We start from the raw sequence: 22,276 nt of genomic DNA, 5'->3' as shown, positions 1-22,276 counted from the left end.
GTCTCACTTAGCAACAGAAATTTTGGGGTCAGTTGGGGTTGGAAGTTGAGGATTACCTGTATAGCCATGAAGGGCATGAAAGGGAAATGTCCAATATATGTTCAGTATTTCTTCTGAAATGGAAAATTTCTCTTCAGGATAATAAACATATCTTAGACAACTTACCAATCTGACTTTTAAATGATAGACTGTTTATTCAAACACTCTGCTTCCAGGCATGCTGGCTGAGGAATTCTGGAAGTTGAAGTCCACAAGCCTTAAAGTTGCCACGGTTGAGGACCCCTGAATAGTTTGAATACCATGTCATAGATATATTATTTATCATTGGAAAAGGACATATTCCACACTTCTTTTTTTCAATTTTTCCAGGAAAAAAATGGTTTTGAAAAAAAAAACGAGAAAAAACCTGGTCCCCCCCCAATTTTTCCGGTTTTTTTCCCCCAGGCCTTCCCATCTCTAATCAGGACAGAAGAAAAAGGTGAAGTTTTAGCAAAGTAAAAATCAAGTGTTAGCTGTATTCATAGGAAATATGAGGTAACAGTGTGCGGCGGCAGCCAAAAAAGCCAATGCAATCCTAAATTGCATTAACAGAGGGATTCAATCAAGATCACGTGAGGTACTAATACCACTCTATAAAGCCTTAGTAAGACCACACCTAGCATACTGCAACCAATTATGGTCTCCACACTATAAAAAAGATATTGAGACTCTAGAAAAAGTGCAGAGAAGAGCCACAAAGATGATTAGGGGACTTGAGGCTAAAACATATGGAGGACAGTTACAGGAACTGGGCATGGCTAGTCTGGTGAAGAGAAGGACCAGGGGAGACATCATAGCAGGGTTCCAATATTTGAGGGGCTGTCACAGAGAGGAGGGGGTCAATCTATTTTCCAAAGCACCTGAAGGCCAGACAAGAAATAACGGATAGAAACTGATCAAGGAGAGATTCAACCTGGAAATAAGGATAAATTTTCTGACAGCGAGAACAATCAACCAATGGAAGAGACTGCCTTCAGATGTTGTTGGTGCTTCATCACTGGAAGCTTTCAAGAAGAGACTGGACTGCCATCTGTCAGAAATGGTGTAGGGCAGGGGTCTTCAAACCTGGCCCTGTAATGACTTGTGGACTTCAAATCCCAGAATTCCTCAGCCAGCGTGCCTGGCTGAGGAATTCTGGGAGTTGATGTCCAGAAGTCATAAAAGGGCCAAGTTTGAAGACCCCCTGGTGTAGGGTCTCCTGCTTGGGCGAGTGGGTTGGACTAGATGACCTACAAGGTCCCTTCCAACTCTGTTATTCTATTCTATGCTAAGATACAACTTTCCCCAACCTCCAGTTGTCTGGACTTCACATCCCATAATTCTTCACCATGTCAGGGCTGGCTTAAGGATATCTGGGAACTGAAGTCCACACACACTTGGATGATATCCAGATTAGGGATGGCCAATTTAAGGAAATAACTATGAGTTTAAATCGTTGTGAACCGAGCTGAGTAATTTCTTCGGCAAACCTATTTCACAGGAGAAGGATATGGTAATGGAAACATTGGATAAGCACATAACCAGTATTATATTTAAGATCACTACAGCAATCTATATACTGAGTTACAGAATAGCTGTACCATCGAAGCTATAATGTGATTATGAATCGGGGCTGGCAAATTGTAGAAATAGGCTTGAGCGAGAGGGAGGATTTTCCTGTAAAGTGCAGAATTAAGTAGTGTCATGGGGAAAATGCCTCTTGGCGCTCTGTTGCCTGTAGGATTTTGCAGATTTCAGTTTCATGCTTAATATATATATATATTTAAGAGCATGATACACAGTTTTCTATCATAGCTCTAAATGGACAACTCTCCGCGGACAGCTTGCTGTGACCAATTCGCCAGAGCCAAATTGCCCCAACTAACTCACTGTGGGACAACTTGCCGTGGCATAAGCGTTACCTTAATATCGAAGAAATGGTGGAATAGAATCATTAAACAAGTTACGCAAAAGGAAGGACAGAAATGAACGGTTGCTAGAATTGGGTATGTCTAGTTTAACGAAGAGAAGGACAAGGGGGGACATGATAGCAGTATTCCAATATCTCAGGGGCTGCCATAAAGAAGAGGGAGTCAAGCTATTTTCCAAAGCCCCTGAAGGCAGGACAAGAAGCAACGGGTGGAAACTAATCAAGGAGAGAAGCAACCTAGAACTAAGGAGAAACTTCCTGACAGTGAGAACAATTAATCAGTGGAACAGCTTGCCTCCAGAAGCAATAAATGCTCCAACACTGGAAGTTTTTAAGAAGAGACTGGACAGCCACTTGTCCGAAATGGTGTAGGGTTTCCTGCCCGAGCAGGGGGTTGGACTAGATGACCTCCAAGTTCCCTTCCAACTTTACTACTATTATTATTATTATGCAATGTGAAGGACCGAACTAAAACTAAAAAATTAAAATTATTTTAAATATTTAAATTGAATTCAAATTGAAGAGCATTTGGTATCCTTCTGTATGAGAAAGGTCGTATTTCAAGATGGGAAAGTAGAGAATTATAATGCCAAGATCGGTGAACTGGAATCACTGTGAAGGACACATTTCAAATTCTCCATAAAAGTCCTCTCTGTTTACTACTATGCGCTCTTTATCTCAACAATATAATTTAGGAAGCAATACAATGGGGAGCCTGTGTCATTAGAGGTTGAATTGGACTTGCTGACATGTAATTAACATTGCTGCTAATTGAGAGCGAGGAGCTAAAGATAATCCTCTTGGGATCTCGCGATAAATTCAAATCTATTATTCGCCCTCCATCTTTGATTGAATATCTTCTTGCTAAACACCAGAAGTTGGATATCAGCCTCTGTGTGGAATATTAATTTTCTATCTCTTTGATCACACAGGATGGTTTATGGCGTAATTAGAAAACAGAGTTAAATCATCGTGAGCTGATACAATTCAATTACAGAATTGCCCTTGATTTTTATTAATTTCAGCCGGCACGTTGTCTTTGGAGAAATAAAATTAAGTTGCAATGAACAGCAAGGAAAATGTTCATGTTGTCCTTTGTAGAGAAGAAGTGTGTTCTAACTACAGGAAGCTGGATGTTAAATTATGTTTCATTCTTTTAGATTCTAACTGATCTCACGCTAATAAACTGCAGGCATAACATAGAATAAAAGTTCAAACGGAGACCATAATTTCCCTCTTCTCTCATTATATTTTGTTATGCTAGAGCAGGGGTAGTCAACCTTGGCTCTTTTATGACTCGTGGACTTCAACTCCCAGAATTCCTGAGCCAGCATGGAGGAACTAAGGCCCCTTCATGACTCGTGGACTTCAACTCCCAGAATTCCTGAGCCAGCATGGGGGAACTGTGGCCCTTTCATGACTTGCGGACTTCAACTCCCAGAAATCCTCAGCCAGCATGGGAGAACTATGGCTCCCTTCATGACTTCTGGACTTCAACTCCCAGAATTCTTGAGCCAGCATGGCTCAGCTTGGAAACCTCTCCCTTTCCCCTCAGCATGGTTGGCTCAGGAATTCTGGGAGTTGAAGTCCACGAGTCATAAAAGAGCCAAGGTTGACTACCCCTGTGCTAGAGAGTGGCTGTGGACCTATGTGTCTTATATTGAAAAGGAGAATCCAGGAGTACAGGTAGCCCTCAATTTACAACAGTTCATTTAGTGACCGTTTGAAATTACAACGGCACTGAAAAAGTGACTTATGACCGTTTTTCACACTTACGACCACTGCAGCATCCCCGTGGTCATGTAATCCAAATTCAGACCCTTGGCAACTGACTCATATTTATGACGGCTGCAATGTCTGGGTGATCCCCTTCGGCGACCTTCTGACGAGCAATGGGGAAGCCACTTACCATAAGAGCTGTGTTATTAACTCAACAACTGCAGTGATTCACAAGACAGACATGTCCAACACAAGGCCCGGGGGTCGGATGCGGCCCGCGAAGTGGTTTCATGTGGCCCGCGAAGCCATCCTGGAAACAGTGAGGGAACGGCCCCCTCTGCCTTGGCCCTGGCCTAGGCCGGCCGGGAGCCAATGTACAATTTTGTGGTGGCCATCTATGCTGAAACACATTCAGTCTTAGCTCCACAAGGCCGTCTGGAAACAGCTTGGTGCCACAGGTGCTCGACGGCCAGGCTGGGCGTTTGATCTCTGCTTACCAGGGCTCTGGGCAGCCTGCACCACCATCCAGCCTCCCATGCGTGGCCTGAGAGGAACAGTGAGGCTCCTCTAGTGGACCATGGCACTTGTCCTGGTCCCACCTCCTTCTGCCAGAGACCCTCAGATCTGTCCCACTCCTGCCCAGGCCCCCACAGGCACCCTTGACACGAACGATGTAGAGCTGGCCACGCCCACCCAGTAGGCCACACCCACTCTGTCCATGCCCACCCAGTAGGCCGCACTCACCCTGGCCACACCCACCCGCCCCCCCCCGAGGGCAACCGCAATGTTGATGCGGCCCTCAACGAAATTGAGTTTGACACCCCTGACCTAAGATCTGTGGCAAGGAAGGTTGTAAAATGGGGTGAAATTCCCTTAATAACTTTCTCGCTTAGCAACAGAAATTCCGGGCCCAATTGCGGTCGTAAGTCGAGGAACACCTGTAATGTCAGTAGCTTGGCAAAACTTTCTGGCATTTAATTACTATAGCAGCAACCTTAATAGAAAAGATGGTGATATAATTTCTGGGCTGAATTTGGGAAAGGCCACATGGAGGCTCTTGTGTGTTAACATCTGGGATTCTTCTTTGAGCAAAAAACGATCCAATAAGTAATTATATGCATGCAGACTTTGAAAAGTCTTTGATGAAATCTCTCACCAAGGGCCTTTGGGCAACTCAGCTGCTGTGAGATAAGGGGATGGACACTCTCAAGTATAGGAAATGGGCTAAAAAATAGAAAATAGAGAGTACAAACAAATGGGTAATTCTGAAAAGTGATGAGATACACATAGCAGGGTCAGTGCATTTTAATTTGCTGATAAATGATCTGGAGTTAGAATTAATGGCGAGATGGCCGTGTTATGGACGGTACCAAATGACTCGTGTTGGTAACGCTGGTTCATATTTATGACGGTTGCAGTGTTTCCCGGGGTCCTGTGATCACCTTTTGCGACCTGCTGACAAGCAAACTCAATAGGGAAGCCAGATTCACTTAACAACCGTGTTACTAATGGGACAACCACAACAGTTCACTGTGGCAAAGCGCCACAGTGTGGCCAAAATTTCTATTGCTAAGCGAGACAGTTGTTCAGTGTTAATTTCGTTAATTTTGCAATCTTTCTTGCCACAATTGTTAAGTGAATCACTGCAGTTGTTAAGTTAGCACCACTGCACTTGTTAAGTTAGCAAAATGAATCTGGCTTCCCCACTGATTTTACTTGTCAGAAGGTCGCAAAAGGTTGATCGCACGATTCTGGCACACTGCAACCCTCATAAATATGAATCAGTTGCCAAGCATCTGAATTTTGATCACGTGACTGGGGGGGGGACGCTGCAATGGTTGTAAGTCTGAAAAACAGTCATAAGTCATTTTTTTCAGTGCCATTGTAACTTTGAACAGTCGTTCAACGAATGATTGTAAGTCGAGGAAGACCTTACAGTGTGCAGATAATTTTACACATACCTCTCTCTTTTTTTTTTTTTTTTCAATTGCTTGCAGCAGAGTCACACGAGATGTCCTGCTCACAAATGTTCAGTCGAATCGCCTGGATGGATGCCTATTCAACATTCTGTAAGTGAGAATATTTTATCTCTTTCTTCTCTGGTGTGATGTTTGAAAGAAAGATGGAAAGTGATGTATGCTAGAAGTAGACACCAGGACCTAGCAATAAAATCAAAAATGTTCTCAAAGAAGCTTCCCAAACCCCAATGGAGGGAACCAGACACACATCAATCTACATAGATTCCTTCTGAAATTTAGCTTTAGCTAAATTTTTGCTCTGGCTGTGAGTTTTCGTAATTCTTCGTAAGCGTGCCATCTGCAGAATATTAGTTAGCTAGTTTTCAGTACTGGCAGTTCTTGTTTAACAGCACTAATCGGAAGCTCTGTCTTTAAGTGACACGGTTGTAAATGGGAAAAAAAAATCATAGGCCCACACCACTTAGTGCAGTGGTTCTCAACCTGTGGGTCGGGACCCCATTTGGGGTCGAACTACCATTTCACGGGGGTCGCCAAACAAGGCTGTCCGCCATTTTTTTCCCCTTTTCTTTGGCCACGCCCCTGGCACCAAGTGATGTATAAGTGGTTGGGGGTCACCACAACATGGGGAACTGTATTATGGGGTCGCGGCATTAGAAAGGTTGAGAACCACTGACTTAGTGACAACAGTTCTTGGCAATCCTGGTTGCTGTCATTAAGCGAGGACCACGTGAGTTATTAAGCGAAGAACTCATATAACCATGTCTTCCGACTTCCCGCTGGCTTCCCACGGGTTTTGATTGAGGGAATCCAGCAGAGTAGGTGACAAAATTGTGATCACTTGGGTGTGCTGCAAGGGCCAAAAATAGAAGTCCAGTCAAACCGCTACTTCAGTGACATTGTATATTTGAATAGTGACCGAGCAAGCAGTTGTTAAACAAGGATCACTGCCAGAATAGGACTGGGAAAACCTGTAAATGTTTTGCTGGTGATGGCTAGCGTAAGTTCACAGGGGGAAACAGTTTCCTGCTCTTGTGATTCTCTCTATTTTTGTTTATGTGTCGTTCACATTTCAGATGGCCCATTTCCCATCTCAGGCTGCAGCTGCAAATTTGTGCATGCAGTGCATTTAAGGTCTTATTAAGCTGAGCGTGATTTATGCCTCTGTTAACACAAATAAGGGTTGGTTGAAGTATTATCACAGATGTGTCAATATGCTGGGCAACCCGCTTAAAAATGTGTTCTGAAAAGCTGAAGTTTGATTTTGGTGGTCAGTGTGAAGCATTTGAATCTCCTGGCCAAAAGCAGGAGGCTTCAAGGGGCCCCATTGGAGCTGTATACATTTTGATTCCTAAAACAGTCTCTTGTCTGATTTATTTCCATGACTCCAAAGTTATGCAGAAAATGTGTGGATGTTAAAAAAGCAAATTTGATTCTGGATTGTTCAGGGTTTCTAAACTACTATGTTAGCATTTTTTGATGAGAAAACAGTAATTTGGATAGGAACAATCCTGTGAAAATAGATAACGCATTTACGTCTCCAGAGTTTTGTAGGACTGATCTTATGTTTAAAAAAAGTTTGGGCACCATCACAGAAAGACAATATTTGCACTCCAGCAGTGCAATAGTGGTGTAGTTTAGCTAAAATACAGATGTTTTTACATACAGACGTTAGTGTTGTACTATTTTATATCCTTATATCAATAAATTCTCCTTTGCTGGCCTTCTCCCTAGAAATCTTTGATCCTAATGAACGATTTACAAATAAGCTTTTAAAGTGTTGCTGTAGATTGATATGGAGCAGTACAAACTGATCAGAAGAATTAAGGAGAAAGAAACTTTACTAGAAATTACTAACAAGTGAACAGGCTTATGACTTGATAGTGTTGCTGAGATGATTCTAACAATCAGGAAAATGTGCAATTAATGTTGAAATATGCATAAAAAGTTTATTGTTAGCCAAATTTATATTATTTACTTTTATCATCTGCATACTGAAGTTAAAAAAAAAAAATGACTATGGCTGTAGGATACTGTTCCGGATTCTTCGTTTTACCGGTATACCATTTTTGATGCCAAGGGTGATTTTTTTTAAAAAAATATTTACTTGAATACTTTTATATATTTGAACAACTGAGATGAGAGCAAGGCCCTCTTTGAAGAGGTGGCAGTTCTATTGAATATTCCTCTGTATTTAGTTGTTGTTTCTTGTGATCAGTTCTTTGTCGTTCCTTTTTCCAGTTCATCTCGCTTGCTTATTACAAAGCAGCGAGGGGCAAAAATTGATTTTTCAGAAGCTCAGCATAGAGGCTTCAACGTTGGAAACAGCTGGCTTCATTGGTCTGGTATCAGAAAGGGCTGCATTCATTCTTTGCAAGGTTGGCTATAATAGAAATCATTCAGTTGAGGCCAGAACGGGAAGTTATCCTAGGTTAGCTTAATTGCTTTCTTGTTTGCTGATTTTTGTGCTCCCAGGGGAAACATATCTTTATACGTCAAATAGTTGACCGTATGTTTGACTAATTTTCATTTCAGATACAGGCGGTCCTCGACTTATGACCACAATTGAGTCCCAATTTATGTTGCTAAGTGAGACATTTCTTGTGAGCTTTGCCCCATTTTACAATCTTTCTCACCACATTTGTTAAATAATAGTAATAATAATAATAATAATAATAATAATAATAATAATAATAATAATAATAATAATAATAAAGTTGGAAGGGACCTGGGAGATCATCTAGTCCAACCCCCTGGTCAGGCAGGAAACCCTACACCATTTCGGACAAATGGCTGTCCAATCTCTTCTTAAAAACTTCCTTTGTTGGAGCATTCACAGCTTCTGGAGGCAGGTTGTTCCACTGGTTAATTGTTCTAACCATCAGGAAGTTTCTCCTTAGTTCTAGGTTGCTTCTCTCTTTGGTTAGTTTCCATCCGTTGCTTCTTGTCCTGCCTTCAGGCGCTTTGGAGAATAGCTTGACTCCCTCTTCTTTGTGGCAGCCCCTGAGATATTGGAACACGGTTATCATGTCATCCTTCTCTTCATTAAACTAGACATACCCAATCCCAGCAACCGTTCCTTATATGTTTTAGCCTCCAGTCCCCTAATCGTCTTTGTTGCTCTTCTCTGTACTCTTTCTAGATTCTCAGCATCTTTTTTATATCATGGTGACCAAAACTGGATGCAGTATTCCTAGTGTGGCCTTACCAAGGCATTGTAAAGTGGTATTAACACTTCACGTGAACGAAGGCAGTTGTTAAAGTTAGTAAAGGTGGTTGTTATAGTGAATCTAGCTTTCCCATTAATTTTGCTTGTCAGAAGGTCACAAAAGGAGACCACGTGATCCTGGACATGACAACCGTCATAAATACGAACCTGTTGGCAAGCATCCGAATTTTGATCACGTGACCATCATAAGTGTGAACGATCATAAGCCACTTTTTCGGTGCCAGTGTAACTTCGAATGGACACTGTAAGTTGAGGGTTACCTATACATGCCTCATTCAGAATAAAGGGACAAGAATTGGAACACATTTAAGTGATTTTTAAGTGTGCAAGTCGTCCTTGCGGTAATGATTGATTTCTTTAGCGCAGTGGTTCTCAACCTTTTTAATACCGCGACCCCCAACCGGTCGTAAGTCAAGGACTAAACCGGTCATAAGTCGAGGACTAAACCAGTCGTAAGTTGAGGACTAAACCGGTCGTAAGTCGAGGACTACCCAACCGGTTGTAAGTCGAGGACTTTCCCTGCCCGGGAGCACTGCACATGCGTGGTGCCGCCCCCTGCGCCGGCCGAGGCGTAGCTGGCAAGCGGCAGAGACGGAGCAGGCCAACCACTGGCTGGGCCACCAGCTGGCCCAGCCCAAGGGAGGTAAGGCACCCGCCGGAAAAGGGGAAAAAATGGCGGACAGCCTTGCTTGGTGACCCCCATGAAATGGTCGATCGACCCCAAATGGGGTCGTGACACATAGGCTGAGAACCGCTGGTTTAGTGGCTGTTTAAAGTTACAGTGGTGCTGCAAACAATAACATTAAAACCAGTTCCCACATTTACGGCCATTTCAGCATCAAGATTCGGGCACTTTGCAACCCATGGGTGTTTATCATTATTGTAGTGTCCCGGGTCACTTTAGTTTATACCAGTGTTTCTCAACCTTGACAATTTTAAGGCATGTGGACTTCAACTCCCAGAATTCCACAGCCAGCAATGCTGGCTGTGGAATTCTGGGAGTTGAAGTCCACATGCCTTAAAATTGTCAAGGTTGAGAAACACTGGTTTATACCATCCGTACATGTCACAGTCGGCTTCCAACAGGCCAAGTCCATGGAGAAGCTGGCAGTAAAATTGCAAGTTGAGGTCACATGCTGGCTTCTCACTTTAGTTCCTTTCCCTGCAATGAAAGCCAGCTAGAGCTAGATTTTGGGGTAGTATCATGTAGCTCAGGGGTCCCCAATCCCTGGTCTGTGAACCAGTACTGGGCTGCAGCATGCCAGCAATTGGTCCACACAAACAAGCAAAGCCCCATCCGCGGGATGTAAGTAGCACACAAAATCACGCACCCTCCGGTTTGTGGAAAAAACTTTCTCCACGGAACTGGTCCCTGGTGCCCAAAAGGTTAGGGACCTCTGATGTAGCTGATTCATGTTAGTTGCAAGATTACACAACATTATTTAATGCCCTGCTAAGTTCTAACTGGAATGCTGCTTATTTTCTTATTTTATTTTTTTTAAATAATGTTTCAGTTGCAAATCAGTGGCAGATGCAAATGATATACAGAAAGTAAGGGAGCCTTTTCAGGATGTTATGGGCAACGGTTACAGCCTAAAATATCAGAATCAGAATAACAGGGTTGGAAGGGACCTTGTAGGTCATCTAGTCCAACCTCCCACCCAAGCAGAAGACCCTACACCAGTGTTTCCCAAACTTGACAATTTTAAGGCATGTGGACTTCAACTCCCAGAATTCCACAGCCAGCAACCCAATGGTGTAGGGAAACACTGCCCTACACCATTTCTGACAGATGGCTGTCCTGTCTCCTCTTAAAAGTTTCCAGTGATGAAGCTTCCACAGCTTCTGGAGGCAAATCTGTTCCTTTGGTTGATTGTTCTCAGTGTCAGAAAATTTCTCCTCATTTCTACATTGAATCTCTCCTTGATCAGTTTCCGTCAATTATTCCTTGTCTGGCCTTCAGGTGCTTTGGAAAATAGGAATTCTGGGAGTTGAAGTCCACAAGTCTTCAAGTTGTCAAGGTTCAACCCTCTGGCATTAAGGAAAAGGAGATAAGAAGTTTCTATGACACTCTAAAGAAGACACTTCTCCTGCAAGGATTGCTAATCGACGCAGACCACGAGAGTCTACAAATTATACCCCCTACTGCTGTTCCATCATATCGTTGAATCTCTTCAACTTGTCAAAAACGTGGAGTTGCTTCCAAAGAAGCTTATAAACGGCAAGCTTTCATTAAGCCTGGGCTGTTAGGGTTCTCACAGTGCCAGCCATCAATCACCGTAATGTTTTTTAACTCAGAGTAACCATAAGACAAGTAATATCTCTTGGCTGACGTTCTAGGGCACCTTGTAGGACTCTCTCAGTAACTTTCCACAGCTCCTGCCAACCTAGAAAATGATAGGAGATAAGGAAAACAGTTGTGCAAAAAACATTTGGAGGTTACAAGCTGGCGTTCCTCTGGGCCAAGTTGCCCGTGGATTTGACAACTGCCGGGCTTCCTGCCCCATCTGACTTTTAAAAAGTTTTTTCAAAAAAGGTATAGAAGAATAAAGAATAAATAGGATAGCCAGCATAGTGTTAAGTAACTGTAGTAACTGTGGAGTGGATTGATTGATTATTGGCCATCAAGTTGGTGTCATTTCTTAGCGACCACATGAATAGAGTTTCTCCATGGCGATGTGTCCCTAAGTTGGTCCTTCAGGTCTTCCAATGATGCTCCATCCCCCTGTAACTGATCCCTGTTGGCCCTCATCTTCTTCTCTTTTTGTCCATCTTTCCCAACATTAAAGTCTTTTCCAGAGAACTGGGTCTTTGTATTGATTGATTATTTTCTTTCAAGTCAATTTCAACTCTCCCAACATTCCCCCATTGTCACTATTAATGAGTTCTTCTACCTTGTGTGGGTCATCTCCTTCCTTCCTTCCTTCCTTCCTTCCTTCCTTCCTTCCTTCCTTCCTTCCTTCCTTCCTCCCTCCCTCCCTCCCTCCCTCCCTCCCTCCATCTCCTTTATTATTCCTTGCTTCCTCCCTTCTTTATTATTCCTTCCTTCTTCCCTCCCTCTCTGCTTCCATCCCACCTTTATTATTTCTTCATTTCTTCCTCCATCCCTTCCTCTCTCTTCCTTACTCCCCCATCCCTCCTTCCTTCCCTCTCTTCCTTTCTTCCATTCCTTCTTCCTTTCTTCCATCCCTTCTTTCTTTCTTCCTTCCTTCCTTCCTTCCTCCCTCCCTCCCTCCCTCCCTCTTCTTTATCCTCCCTCCCTCTTTCCTTTATTATTCCTTGCTTCCTCCCTTCCTCCCTTCCTCCCTTCTTTATTATTCCTTCCTTCTTCCCTCCTCCCTCCTTTCTTTACCCTTCCTTCCTTTCCTTCCCTCTCTGCCTCAGTCCCGCCTTTATTATTTCTTCATTTCTTCCTCCATCCCTTCCTCCTTCCCTCTCTATCTTCCTTACTCCCTCCCTCCTTCCTTCTCTCTCTTCCTTTCTTCCATCCTTCCTTCTTTCCTTCCTTCCTCCCTTCCTCCCTCTCTCCTTTATTATTCCTTGCTTCCTCCCTTCTTTATTATTCCTTCCTTCTTCCCTCCTCCCTTTCCCTCCCTCTCTGCCTCAGTCCCGCCTTTATTATTTCTTCATTTCTTCCTCCATCCCTTCCTCCTTCCCTCACTCTCTTCCTTACTCCCTCCCTCCTTCCTTACCTCTCTTTCTTTCTTCCATTCCTTCTTCCCTCCTTCCTTCCTCCCTCCCTTCTTTATCCTTCCTTTCTTCCTCCCTCCCTTCTTTATCCTTCCTTCCTTCCTTCCTTCCTTCCGTCCTTCCTTCCTTCCCTCCCTCCCTCCCTTCTATAGAGAACTTGGACTGACTCATATTTATAACAATTGCAGGGTCCCTGGGACATCTTCCTCCCTCCCTTCTTTATCCTCCCTTCCTTCCTTCCTTCCGTCCTTCCTTCCTTCCTTCCCTCCCTCCCTTCTATAGAGAACTTGGACTGACTCATATTTATAACAATTGCAGGGTCCCTGGGACATCTGATACCCATTTGGGACCTTCTGACAGGCAAAGTCAATGGGGAAGTCAGATTCATTTAAGAGCCGTGTTACTAACTTAACAACTGCAGTGGTTCAACTGCGGCGAGAAAGATTGTAAAACGGGGCACAACTTCACACTTAGCAACAGAAATTTTGGGGCTCAACTGTGCTTTCAAGTTGACTACCTGTATAGAGAATCTCAGGACTACGTCATATCTCAGATGCTTATAAAATCACTGCAAAGGAGCCAAATTTTCAGATAAATTCCCCTCCTCTGGCAATTAATTAAAATTTAGGCTCTCCCTGTTTGAAATGAGTGTGAGGACATCCTACGGGGCGGGGGGGGGGACAGTTGGACAGATGGGAGCTGCTAAACGGTATCAGGGGTCGTAATGACAGGAGCAATTAGCAAATATGAGGGGAAACAAATGGAGATGAAATGATGGCTTACAGTGACGGATGGTTGTGTAACAGCAGTGATCCCTGATCTACCAGATGCTGTGGATCAGCCAGCAGAGCAAAAAGGAACCTTTGGGGTGAGGCAGGATGGGGGTGGAAATCAATCTTGACATTTAATAACCAAGCACACACGTTACAACGACACCTCTTAATCTTTCCACCCTTTTGTCATTTCTCCTGTCCAGTGTTTGCTGTCACTTTACAGCCTGGTGTGCAGCAGGGGCTTGTGGTCTTGTATGGATGGTGTCACAACTAATTATACCAAATGTTTATTTTTTTCGTTCTTTCTCAGTTGCCCCTTGTAAAGACATATATGTTTATATATACGTATGTGTGTGTTGTGTGAGAGCTGAGAAAAACAAGAGTATGTAACAAAAAGTGTTTTAAGTTTTCCTTTAATGCTCAACAGTTTCCCCATCTGATCCCTGGGGGGGGGGGGGAAATAAAACCTTAGCTCAGGGGTCTTCAAGCTTGGCCCTTTTTATGACTTGTGGACTTTAACTCCCAGAATTCCTCAGCCAGGCATTCCTCATTCTCAGATTGGGAAAAGATTCTCTATGCTGTATTTCCTCCTAACCTTTTTGTACTTCGTGATCCTACTCTGCTGTGAGAGATTCTGTGGACGCTGAGGAAGAACGAAGATAGAAGAAGGCATTACTGACGTCTTAAAAGATGTGGATCCTTCGTCTGTCTTGAAACAGCCTGGGAAAAAAGAGATTCAGAACCAGGGCTGTCCAACCTGGGCAACTCTCAGAGTTGTGGAGTTCAAATCCCAGAATTCCATAGCCAGCTGGGCTGGGTTGCAGGAATTGGGTACATCCAGTTTAATGAAGAGAAGGACTAGGGGTGACATGATAGCCATCTTCCTGCCTGAGCAGGGGGTTGGACTAGAAGACCTCCAAGGTCCCTTCCAACTCTGTTTATTCTATTCTATTCTATTCTATTCTATTCTATTCTATTCTATTCTATTCTATTCTATTCCATTCCATTCCATTCCATTCCAATCTATCTATCTGTATCTGTATCTGTATCTATCTATCTATCTATCTATCTATCTATCTATCTATCTATCTATCTATCTATCTATCTATCTATCTATCTATTTGTTTTCTGAGGTTTTCGCGGGTATTTGTATGTAGGTCTTTGGTTGTTCGGGTTTTCTCCCGCGTAAAATTGGAAGTGTCTTGGTGACGTTTCGACGAAGTCCCATTCGTCATCTTCAGGCTGGTGTTTTCAGCTTCGTGCTTCAACACCGCAACCACTGGATCCGCCATCTACATCAGCCCAACAAACAACCACTTGGAAAAATTTTTGCCTTTGGTGCAGGGAACGGCAGTTTGACTTACACAAACTCTACATCCCTCAGATAGTAGATTACCTCTTGGAGGGACTAGACAGAGGCCTCGCCCCCGCGACCATCCGCAGGCAAGTGGCGGCCTTGTCCACCCTCCTCACCTGCACGGATTCGGTTCCCTTAGCTCACCACCCCAGGATCCGCGCCTTTATCAAGGGCGCCTATAACACCAGACCTCCAGTAATTCACAGGTACCCGTCCTGGGAACTACCGCGAGTCCTTCACGCACTCACTCGGTCACCATTTGAACCATTGGCGACCGTTTCCTTGCGACACCTGTCGCTAAAGGTGGCGTTCCTGATTGCCATCACATCGGCCAGACGAATTTCGGAACTGGCCGCACTGTCAGTCAGAAACGACCTATGCATTTTCCACAAGGACAGGGTGGTCCTTAGGTTAGATCCTGCCTTCATACCGAAGGTGAATTCACTCTTTCACAGGACACAGGAAGTAATTCTCCCAAACTTCTGTCCAAATCCAACACATGACCGGGAGCGGCAGTGGCATACATTGGACGTCCGCAGAGCCTTGCGGCGTTATATAAAGCGTACAGAACCCTTCCGCAAATCGGAGGCCCTATTTGTGTCCTTCCAAGCGGGCACCTTGGGGCGGAAAGTTTCCGCGGGCACCATTGGAAGGTGGATCCGAAGCTGTATCGCAGAAGCTTACAATGTATCATCCCTGCCGCCCCCAAGTCATCTCACAGCCCATTCCACCCGAAGCGCTGCAACTTTGGCGGCATGGGCTACCCAGGCATCAATCGAGGAAGTTGGCAGGGCCGCGACATGGTCCTCGCCTTCCCCGTTTATACGACACTACAAGATAGACCGCTTTGCATCGCTCAAAGCACGAAGCTGAAAACACCAGCCTGAAGATGACGAATGGGACTTCGTCGAAACGTCGCCAAGACACTTCCAATTTTACGCGGGAGAAAACCCGAACAACCAAAGACCTACATATATATATATGCGTATATGTGTGTGTATGTATATATGGGGAGAGAGAGAGAGAGAAAGAGGGGGGAAGAGAAAGAGAGAGAGAGAGAGAGAGAGAGAAAGAAAGAGGGGGGAAGAGAAAGAGAGAGAGAGAGAGAGAGAGAGAGAGATTACACTTCAAAGTCATCTAATATTTAAAGCAGACCATGTTGTTGTTGTTGTTAATTGCGAAGTCGTGTCCGACCCATCGCGACCCCATGGACAACATTCCTCCAGGTCTTCCTGTCCTCTACCATCTTCTGGAGTCCATTTAAGTTCACGCCTACTGCTTCAGTGACTCCATCCAGCCATCTCATTCTCTGTTGTCCCCTTCTTCTCTTGCCCTCCATCTTTCCCAGCATTAGGCCCTTCTCCAGTGAGTCCTTCCTTCTCATTAGGTGGGCAAAGTACTTGAGTTTCAACTTCAGGATCTGGCCTTCTAAAGACCGGTCAGGGTTGATCTTTTCTAGGACTGACCGGTTTGAACGCCTTGCAGTCTAGGGGACTCACAGGAGTCTTCTCCAGCACCATAGTTCAAAGGCCTCAATTCTTCTCCAACACCATGGTTCAAAGGCCTCAGTTCTTTGGCACTCAGCCTTTCTTATGGTCCAGCTTTCACAGCCATACATTGCAGCTGGGAAAACCATGGCCTTGACTATACACACTTTTGTTGGCAGGGTGATGTCTCTGCTTTTTAGTATGCTGTCTAAATTTGCCATAGCTTTCCTCCCCAGGAGCAAGCGTCTTTTAATTTCTTGGCTGCAGTCCCCATCTGCAGTGATCTTGGAGCCCAGGAAAATAAAATCTGTCACTACCTCCATTTCTTCCCCATCTATTTGCCAGGAATTGAGAGGGCTAAACCATAGTAGTTTATAATCTTATGTGATGATTTGCCACATATATATTCACACTTAGGCCCATCCATAGATAAAGATAACCCTCAAATTGTTAAGCAAAATACCATGAAAAATGCACCACTATGGATAAAGTAACCTGCATTTTTCATGGTACAGGAAATCCTTGACTTACAACAGTTTGTTTAGTGACCATTCAAAGTTACAACAGCACTGGAAAATGACTGTTTTTCAGACCCTTGTCAATGGACTCATAGTTATGATGTTTGCAGGGTCCAGGGGTCACGTGATCCCCTTTTGCAACCTCCTGACAAGCAAAATCAATGGGAAAGTCAGATTCACTTAACAACTGTGTCTCTAACTTACCCAATACCAGTGATTCACTGAACAACTTTGGCAAGAAAAGTCATTAAACGGGCAAAATTCACTTAACAAATCTCTCACTTGTCAACAGAATTCTAATTGTGGTCGTAAGTCAAGGACTACCTGTATTTAGATTATAGGTTTGGGGGTCTGCTTATCCATGGATGGTCTTATACAGGGGTCTTTAAACTTGGCCCTTTTATGACTTGTGGAATTCGACTCCCAGAATTCCTCAGCCAGCCACGCTGGCTAAGGAATTCTGGGAGTCGAAGTCCACAAGTTATAAAAGGGCCATGTTTGAAAACCCCTGGTCTTATATATGAATGTATATGTATGTATAACAATACACATTTATTTTTAAAAAGTACTACCATATATACTTGTGGATAAGCCCATCTGCTGATAAACCAAGCTTTTTGGCACCTAAAATTCTCATCTTATCTGTGAGTACACACAGATATATATATACACACACACATACATACATACATACATACATACATACATACATATATACATACATACATACTCTTGGCCATGTTTGCTGAGATTGATCTATTCTTAAAGCTTAATACTGATTATTATTCATTTAAAGATTAGATTCAACCACTGATAATTTACTAACGATGTATTAGAAAGCTAATCTCCTTGACATTTTTTGATCCCTTATTTACTTAGTTGTGCGTTATTCTTTCATTTTCTTCATCTGCTCTCTATACACCATTATTTATTTTGTTTGTTTTGTTTTCTCTAAAATATAAAAAACAAATAATAAAAGGCTGATTCATTTAATTGTTATACTGTGAAGCAAATACAGTATATAGCTTTTGTATTTTTATATTTTTAAAAGGGGGTGTGCAAGTGCAATCATTTATAAGATATAACATCTCTTTTCCCTGAAAAAAATAAATACAATTTATTCATGAAATAAATACAAAATTTGTTTCTGCACAGTACAACACAGTGCCCTCATCTCCCCCCCCCCACAATCCCTTTCACACCACATTAGCTAACAAATTCTGGAGGTAAGTTAAGTGGTGAGGAACACCACTTGGAATGAATATATAAACGGCACAGGTTGTATTAAACACAATTTTTCTGTTCTGTTGATCTTTATGGTTGAATGTACAGTTACTTGGAAATACTAGGAAGACCTCAACAACTTCTGGTTAATATATACAGTACGGGTAAATCCTTGGCTTATGACCACAATTGAGCCCAACATTTCTGTTGCTAAGTGAGACACTTGTTAAGTGAGTTTTGTCCCATTTTGCAACCTTTCTTGCCACCGTTGTTAAGTGAATCATGGCAGTTGTTCAGTTAATAACACGGTTGTTAAGTGAATCTGGCTTCCCCATTGACTTTGCCCAGGGGTAGGCAACCTTGGCTCTTTTATCACTCGTGGACTTCAACTCCCAGACTTCCTGAGCCAGCATGGGGGAACTATGGCCCCTTCATGACTCGTGGACTTCAATTCCCAGAATTCTTGAGCCAGCCATGCTGAGGGGAAAGGGAGAGTTTCTAAGCTGAGCCATGCTGGCTCAGGAATTCTGGGAGTTGAAGTCCACGAGTCATAAAAGAGCCAAGGTTGCCTACCCTTGACTTTGCCTGTCAGAAGGTCGCAAAAGGGGATCATGTGACCCCCGGGGACATGGCAACCATCGTAAATATGAACCAGCGCCTGAATTTTGATCACATGATCCTGGGGATGCTGTAACAATTGTAAGCATGAAAAATGGTCATAAGTCACTTTTTTCAGTGCTGTTGTAACTTCAACCGGTCACTAAGTTGTAAATTGAGGACTTCCTATATTGGATTACTAGTAAGTGCTGATGAGGATTTCTGTGCCTTTTTAGTTTAAAGAAGGTGGTTTTTAATATTAATGTACTCTGAAGGTATTTTCCTACAACCAAGATAATTTCATTGATAGCTACAGGTAGTTCACCATCTGCTTAAGAAAAAAGCAGTGCCAAACAATTACACAAGGACACTTTCTAGAGGCGGCTTTCAGGGGCAGTTCTAATAGCATGGAGGCTAATAACCATTATTCCTCATGAATTGATCCGAATTTTTACTGAGGATAAAAAAAGATAATCTTTATTCTCAGTTGTAACTGTGAGCATACTGGCCCACATTAAAAATGAAATTCTTCTCTCAAAAGAAAGTATATATCTACTCATATTCATATATAACACACATATATACATGCTATATACATATACATATCATATACATATACATATAGTTTAATGAAGAGAAGGACGAGGGGTGACACGACAGCAGCCTTCCAATATCTCAGGGGCTGCCACAAAGAAGAGGGAGTCAAGCTATTCTCCAAAGGGCCTGAAGGCAGGACAAGAAGCAACGGATGGAAACTAATCAAGGAGAGAAGCAACCTAGAACTAAGGAAAAACTTCCTGGCAGTTAGAACAATTAACCAGTGGAACAACCTGCCTCCAGAAGCGGTGAATGCTCCAACACTGGAAGTTTTTAAGAAGAGACTGGACAGCCATTTGTCTGAAATGGTATAGGGTTTCCTGCCTGAGCAGGGGATTGGACTAGATGACCTCCAAGGTCTCTTCCAACATTACTACTACTACTACTACTACTACTACTACTACTACTACTACTACTACTACTATTATCATGGATCATTGCACAGTCAGCCAGATGTCCAGACTGGATTTGGCATTTTGTCTACCTATCGAGTACTTACCAAGGACATGGGATAGGCAGATGTGGATGTTTGATGTTATTACAGATATCATCCCAGGATGGAGGCGGTTCCTAGTAAGATGATGATGATGATGATGATGATTATATACATATAGCACTTAGACTTATTTACCGCTTCATAGTGCTTTACAGCCCTCTCTAAGCGGTTTACAGCCCCCAACAATCTGGGTCCTCATTTTACTAACCTTGGAAGGATGGAAGGATGAGTCAACCTTGAGCCGGTCAGAATCAAACTTCTGGAGTGAGCAGTGAGTTAGCCTGCAGTATTACATTCTAACCACTGCACCACCATGGCTCTTACCTACACCCATACATAGATATACACATATAAATATTAATCACTGTCTATCTTGAATACATGGCGGAAAGAGGACACTTGAAAATTCACAAGGTTACAGAACTGTGGCTGAATCCGGATGTTCTGCTTCAGATACCACAAAACCCCCTCCCAGAAGGTAACAAGGAAAACAAGTCATGGAGAGGATGGTAGCATCCCAGACAATACTGCGGATCAGGATATCACAAAGTCTCCTCCCAGAAGATAACAAGGAGAACAAAGAGAAGTGAGGATGTATAGCATCTGAGACAATCCTGCAGACCTTGCTCAACCATCACTTATATGCCTTGCCCTGGATAGAAGGAAGTGAACTACCAATGAACTTTTCTGCTGTCCTCACCACTCTCTGCACCGCCTTTCGGCCTGAAGCAGTGATACTTCCAAATGAGACTGTGATGCTGTATGACGGGATGCTTTCGATCGTCCCTCCGTAGAAAGTGGTGAGGACAGGGGAAGGAAGATGTGCTTTGCTCATGTGACGCAGAAAATGCAGGTGCTGCTGTGCCCGCTTCAGCAGTGTCTCACTGTTGAGTGACCAAGCCAGCACCATTTCTATGATAGTCAATTCCAAAGCTGAATTATGCGTTGGGTTAATAAAAAGTTTCCTTTTACAGGGAGTCCTTGAGTTACGACCGTAACGGAGCTTGCCCATTGAGGTCGTAAGTCATAATGATTGTAAGAAAAGTCAGTCACATGACCCACCTGATTTTGTGACTTTTTTATTTTTTAAAATTTTATTTGAATTTTCAATACATATAATACTTTCCATACATTATATATATATATAACTAAAAAAAAGAGAAAAATACCTTTAAAATAAGACCTTAGGTGTCGCTCGTCTATCTCCCCCCGACTGCATCCGCCCTCTCAACCTTCCTTCCTTACTTCCCTACTCCCTCTCTCCTCTCCTCTCTCCCCTCACCCCTTCCTCCCATCCAACTTCCTTCCTTCCCTCCTCCTCCCCTCTTATCCCTCTTCGGATACAGTTCAGGGGAAACACCCGAGCGGCACCTCCCTCTAAATTACTCCATCTATTTCATACTTTAATATTTCTATATATACTTAATCCCACCCCACCCCTCCCCCCCTAATCCCCCCCCACTTCCCAGAGCAAAATACAGGGTTATTATAAACAAAACAAATACAGTATATAGTTTTTGTATTTTTATATTTTTAAAAGGGTGTGTGCAAATGCAATCACAATAAAATAACAACAACAAAAAATTTCTATACAATAAACAAATTCATACATTACCCTTAACTCTCTCTAAACTTAAATAATAATAATAATAACATAAACAAATCTACTATAAATCAAATATTATAAAAATCTATAAATAGTAATTATATCCTCAAGAAATTTTATGACTTTTTTTATGGTGGTTGTTAAGCAAAGAGAGCAGTTGTAAAATGAACCCGTGGTTGTTAAGCAAACAGCCTAGTCATTAAGCGAGCCAGTGAAAACTGGAAGTAACTGCCAGTTTTCACCAAGCCCTCCTAAAACATGTGACTATAGGATGTTGCAAATGGCTGTTCATGTGACCGTGTTGCCACAGTGCCCAAAATGTGGTCACATGACTGTGTGGATGGGGGAGTGCTAACTTTCAGAACTTTGAATGTGGGTCATCAGTCCCCTTTTTCAGATCCGTCGTAATTTTGAAGACTACCTGTATCTGTCCAGATTCTTCCAGGATGAAATGTCATTGTTTCTTTTTTTTATTTGCATTTCTGCAATGGCAGGTTTTCTTTTGTTTTGTTGTTGCTCAGTTCCACCAGTTACCTGCAGCTTCTGAAATGATTTATTTAGAACAGTGTTTTTCAAACTTGGCAACTTTAAGATGAATAGACTTCGACTCTCTGAATTCTCCAGTGGATATGTGCTGGCTGGGGAATTCTAACAGTTGAAATCTACTCATCTTAAAGTTGACAGGTTGGAAAAACACTGGTTTAAGAGTTTTAAAGAGTGGCTTGAATTTTTTTTTTATTCTTTTTTTAAAAACACGCAACATAAAATTAAGTTCCCAACTGCCTTAAGATTGATCGGGTACTTCCAAGAAGAGATTGGATAACTACAAAGAAGATGTTGAGAGTTTGGAAAAAGTTCAGAGAAGAGCAACTAAGATGATCAGGGACCTGGAGAGTAAAACATATGAAGAACGGCTGTGGAACTTGGGTTTGGCTAGTCTAAAGAAAAGAAGAAATAGGGGTGACAGGATAGCAGTCTTCCAGTATCTGAGGGTTAATAATAGTAGTAGTAGTAGTAATAATAATAATAATAATAATAATAATAATAATAATAATAATA

General features: G+C 42.8%; 1 protein-coding gene across 10 annotated transcripts in view; it reads left to right on the top strand.

Annotated features, from left to right (window-relative positions):
* LOC120314980 (disks large homolog 2-like) overlaps positions 1-22,276 on the top strand; it is an 899,194-nt gene that overhangs the window by 222,167 nt on the left and 654,751 nt on the right. For 8 of the 10 annotated variants that reach the window (XM_039358591.1, XM_039358599.1, XM_039358595.1 and 5 more), the window contains one exon: positions 5,665-5,736. In XM_039358591.1, the coding sequence (XP_039214525.1) occupies positions 5,665-5,736 (72 nt within the window). The remainder of the gene's footprint in view (positions 1-5,664; positions 5,737-22,276) is intronic. The other 2 variants (XM_039358594.1, XM_039358596.1) reach the window with 1 other exon arrangement.

This window comes from Crotalus tigris, unplaced genomic scaffold (genome assembly GCF_016545835.1).
Source record: "Crotalus tigris isolate CLP2741 ecotype Arizona unplaced genomic scaffold, ASM1654583v1 scf7180000019031.1477733, whole genome shotgun sequence".
Lineage (NCBI taxonomy): Eukaryota > Metazoa > Chordata > Lepidosauria > Squamata > Viperidae > Crotalus > Crotalus tigris.
This window is presented reverse-complemented; position numbering and strand designations above follow the sequence as displayed.